Genomic DNA, 5,196 nt, shown 5'->3' on the forward strand with positions numbered 1-5,196 from the left:
ACTTTATTGCCGTCGACCTCGAGGCCCATGACCTTTGGTGCTTTGCCTGTTTGTTAGTTTATATTCATTATTTCATGCTACCCCTCATCAGGTGGGCATCTTGGTGCACGACTTGGGTCTATTAAGTGTTTTCTTAAACCTAAGTGCTCGATGTACACTGCACTTACCTTGAAGGTAACGTCTCTGTAATTAAGTCCCAGCTTTTTAACAACATTGTGGCATGCACCACAGGTGTGAACTTATGTCCAAAGTTTATCCCCAACTCATTTGTGAATTTCATGGTCTAGTCAAATCCCACACCTTTCATGCTCGCATTCGGCAACTCCACTTTCGTCTGTGCTGGTTTACAGTAGAAACAGGAATTAAACTAGAACTGTTATTGTTATCTATAAAACTTCATATAGATCCTATGATTTCTTTCTAGTCTTACCATTCAACGTCTTTCAACACACTTTCACATGTTTTGCAGCATTTTTCATTGCTGCTACCTTAATGCTGTTTAGTGAGATCATGTGTGGTGAGCGTATTGCATTTGATCTGCACATCCCATATTTCTTTATCTTCTTTAATTTTTCATGTGCAATTAGACCTTCTGATCTGCATTTCTTACTACTGTGTAATCGGTGGTTGTGCCTGTCGGTGCTCATTCTACTCGTCTCAGGACTCTGGTTCTTTACCCTGATGTTATCAGCTAATATAATCACATAATAAACAAAAATGGGTGAAAACTACTCAAGCATGCTCATTTGCTATTCCAGCGTACCCTGTGGACTGCTCTTATATGTAAAGGTTTATACATTTGGTGCAGGCGGAATCAGTGGATAATTTTCTACAGTCATTGGGTCTTGAGAAGTATGCTATTACATTTCAAGCTGAAGAAGTATGTAAATCACTGCTGTTCTTTCCTTCTTAATTTAGTTTGAAGTCCTGCAGCATTCACCTTTCCCTGTTCTTTTCTTGCAGGTTGATATGGCTGCTCTTGTGCACATGACAGATGAAGATCTCAAAAGCTATAGGAATACCAATGGTAAGTATCATAATTTTGTATGAGAATTCATTTGAAGATTGTGACTTTCTGTTTTTCATTTGAAGGCAGTGGTCTTTTCTATTACGTGCTGATTGAAAGCTTTATTCCGTTTTGGTTGTTTCAGGGTCCAAGGAAGAAGATAATATTAGCACTGGAGACTAGAATCTGATAATTGGGGATAATCTTCCTTTGCTGGGGTTTTTCAATGGTCTACCATCCAACTAGTCAGAAGGCGGCTTGTGTTTTAACTGTACAAGTCTCTTTCTGGGATTTATTTCTTTTAAGTGTTTTCTTTTTCAATTTTTGGGTTTTATCAAAGTCAAGTGTGGTTAATTAGAGCTCTCAACATTTAATGATGAGCTAACCCTTGAAGGGCATATAATTTAATGGCTTTGTTGGTTGCTTTGCTTGTAACTTGGAAACCAAATTTTGCTGTTTCATCTCTCATCGAGCTTTACATTTTAGTTTTGTATCACTATTATCTCTTCACTTCTCCAAAAGATAAATTTATATATTATTTTACTGTGAAGTCTATGTTTTCCTGTCAAAAAAATCACATAAATATAATTTTTAATTACACAACACAATAAATTAATTTGGGCACATTTTCTTTTGCTGAATTTTATACAAAAAAAAAAATACAATTTGAGAAATTCAAATTAAATGTCCAAACAAAATTTCAATTTCAAATTAATTTGATTTGAAATTATGATTCTATATCACATCCAAATGAGCCCTTAGTGTTGTTTGATGCTCCTTAATTGAATAGTTGAGTCATTTTTCATTTTTTAAATTAATTTAATTGTTCGGTTTTCAAGACTAGATTTAGAGTGTTCTTCCAATTTTACCCTTTATTAGTTAATAATGGAATTAGTGGTTAATTACTATTTAGTTATTTTAATCAGAAATTTGACAATAATTAATAAAGGTAAAAATGGAAAACTATGTTCAATTTATGTCTTAATCTACTTTTCTTAAAGGATGTGAAACACCTAAAAAATTCAATTAATATGGAATGGAGGGAGTAATTACTATCAAATCTATGTTTTTTAGGTTGGTTAATTTGTAAGTGCATGTACGTAAGCGACTTTGGTTACTTTGATGTGTTCTATGAACACATTTAAGCAAATGAATTGATTCAAATTAACATAATAAATAGAGACAAATTTGAAATTTAAACTTTATGAGTTGAATGGTCAAGGATCTTAGCATTGAGCTAATTGTATTTTTAAAGTTATGAATTTAGATATCTCATTTGTTGCAATTTTAATAAATTCTTATTTATGAAGTTTTTTCTTCACATAAAAAATATTAGATTCAAGATAAATCCGACGTCCCAACTCTACTTTTGGCTCTAACAGGAATGTTCCGCTTTAGGGTTCAAGTGTTGTCTATTAAAAGTAATCTTATCTCATATATTTTAAATTTAAAACGTATAATTAAAGATATAAGATACTTATCGATCACCTACCACCAAAAATGATAGCAATACTTCAAATATATGAAGTAGAAAACTTACGCAATAAATATTTTTTTAGCAATTAGAATCGATTTAGGGAACTTCTAAAATTTACGTATTTTAAAACGTGTTTTCGAATTATTTATAGTTATAGCAGTTTGTGTTTAAGTAAAGATATTTAAGTTCTTTTATTAGTATTAGAGTAGTAGTTTGCGTTTATTCAAAATTTTCCCAAAAAAAAGAACTTGAGAAAAACAAATTTACGTAAAAAATATGTACAAATTTACATTATGATAAATTTAATCATAATTTTTAGTTCTTTATTACTCTTAGAGATTTTAGTTAAGTAGTAAAATTATATTTAACAAAAACATTTCATCTTTTGTTTGAGATTCACTCCCATCATAGGATAAAATATGTGTTTATCAAAATATTTATTACTCCCTCTATTGCTTTTACTTGCCACTTATTTCTAAGATAGACTTTTATTTTTACTTGTCACTTTTGACCTATCAAGAAAAGACAATTATTTTTTTCCATGTTTTACCCTCGACATTAAATACTTATTCTACATATCAAAGACCTAATACTAAACAACATTTAATAGGAATAGTTTGATAAAATACATATATCAATAATTGTTTTCTTAAGGGGTGTACCAAGTCAAACAACGACAAGTAAAAATAAACGGAGAGAGTATTATTTAATTATAATTAAATAATATATGCTTATTTTATTTTTAACTATTAAAAGTTATTTTATTTAGTGTACATCACAAATGTAAATGTAGATAAATATTGTGGTCCTATACTACGTTCAATTAAAAAAAAATATAAAAATAAATTAAAACGAAGAAAATATAATCAATTATATGGCATGGCAGTTGGTCAAGATAAGTGATAAGTGACAGTTTATCAATCTCCAATACATTCAATTCTTATATTATAAATATAACCCAATGTTTGCATCAATTTCTTCATCCTTTAATTAATATAACTAAGCTTTGAAGAAAAAAAAATGATGGGTTCCAAGGCATTTTTATTTCTTGGCATTTTTTTGGCAATCTTTTCAATGATAAGCTTTGAGGTTGTAGCTAGAGAGTTGGCTGAGACCCGTAAGATTACTTTTTCCTTTCACTATTTATTTCTTTGAAATATTGGATTTCTTATCTAATTATTTGATATTTATATATATATGAATGTAATGCTAATTTTTAAATTTCACATTTGATATTTGTAGCAATGAAATTGGATTATAAGAATGATGTACACGATGATGGATATAATGACATTGACGGATATCTAGGTGATAGACGTGGCGAATATAAAAATGGATATAAATTTCCTGGTGACGGATATTATCCTCCACATGGTAGTGGATATAAACCCCCATATGGTGATTATAACAACGCATATAAATCTCCACATGGTGAATATAACAACGGATATAAATATCTTGGGTGGGGATATAACACTCCACGTGACGGATATAATTCTCCCGGTGATGAATATAAGCCCCCACATGGTGAATATAACAATGGATATAAATCTCCTGGTGGTGAATATAAACCTCCACATGATGAATATAACAATGGATATAAGCCTCCAAGTGGCGAATATAAGCCCCCACATGGTGAATATAACAATGGATATAAATCTCCTGGTGGTGAATATGAACCTCTACATGATGAATATAACAATGGATATAAGCCTCCAAGTGGCGAATATAAGCCCCCACATGGTGAATATAATGGATATAAACAACATGGTGATGGATATAAATCTCCTGGTGGTGAATATGAATCTCCACATGATGAATATAACAATGGATATAAGCCTTCAAGTGGCGAATATAAGCCCCCACCAGTGGCGGATCCAGAAATTTTATATTATGGGTGCTCAGCGTTTTTAGCTCAAAAATTACTACTTAAGATGGGTGCTCAATTAATACATTTCAATGAAATACTAATTTTTTATACATAAATATTACTGTTTGTCACAAAAGGCAGTGGGTGCTTAAGCACCCATTATGCACAAGGTAGATCCTCCACTGGCCCCCATATGACGGATACAACCCTCCAAGTGACGAACACAATCCCCCACATGACAAGTATAAACCCCCGTTTGGCGAATATAACCCTCCAGGTGGAGGCCATGAATAAGTCACTAGCCAATTGCCTCACAACCAATCTATCATGTAATATTACAAAATCGTTGAGCATATATAGTGGCAAGATATATAATAATAATAGTCTTGCTACTCTAAACCTTGCAATAAAAATGGTATGAATAAAACGTCTTCAGTTCATAAGTATGGTTGGTCATGTAATATTTTCTTATACAATATAATACACTATATTGTGATAACATATTTTCATAATGCATGTTTTCTTTTAATATGTTGTACGTTCATAATGCATATTTTTTTAGTATGTTGTACGTTGTTGATGATGAACATATGTTTCTTCTTATTTCATAACTTATTATTAAACTACTCTCCCATCCCTAATTATATGATGCTTTTTGCTTCTTGAAATCTTAAGTATGTAAACCTTAACCAACTAACTTTTTAAAATATATTTTTTTCATCATTTGACGTGAGAAGACTAGTAATTTATAGTACATTGGACGAACGAATATACTTCCCCTCCTCCAACCCCTCCGAATTCAGAATACAATCTACCCTAATAAGATGAAAAGACAAGAAATTA

General features: G+C 31.3%; 1 protein-coding gene and 1 long non-coding RNA gene across 2 annotated transcripts; both read left to right on the forward strand.

The window, feature by feature from the left end:
- Window positions 1–774: 774 nt before the first annotated feature.
- On the forward strand, window positions 775–1,502 carry LOC125813668 (uncharacterized). Its single transcript, XR_007442084.1, has 3 exons — window positions 775–880; window positions 964–1,027; window positions 1,152–1,502. It is a non-coding gene; the product is annotated as an uncharacterized LOC125813668 (long non-coding RNA).
- A 2,001-nt stretch (window positions 1,503–3,503) lies between these two features.
- LOC125813665 (glycine-rich protein DC9.1-like) lies at window positions 3,504–4,647 on the forward strand. The gene is made up of 4 exons (XM_049493116.1): window positions 3,504–3,600; window positions 3,726–4,008; window positions 4,204–4,351; window positions 4,528–4,647. The coding sequence occupies exons 1-4, from the start codon at window positions 3,504–3,506 to the stop codon at window positions 4,645–4,647; spliced, it is 648 nt and encodes a 215-aa protein (XP_049349073.1).
- The last annotated feature ends 549 nt before the right edge of the window (window positions 4,648–5,196 follow it).

This window comes from Solanum verrucosum, unplaced genomic scaffold (assembly GCF_900185275.1).
Source record: "Solanum verrucosum unplaced genomic scaffold, falcon-dt-bn FXZP01000272.1, whole genome shotgun sequence".
NCBI lineage: Eukaryota > Viridiplantae > Streptophyta > Magnoliopsida > Solanales > Solanaceae > Solanum > Solanum verrucosum.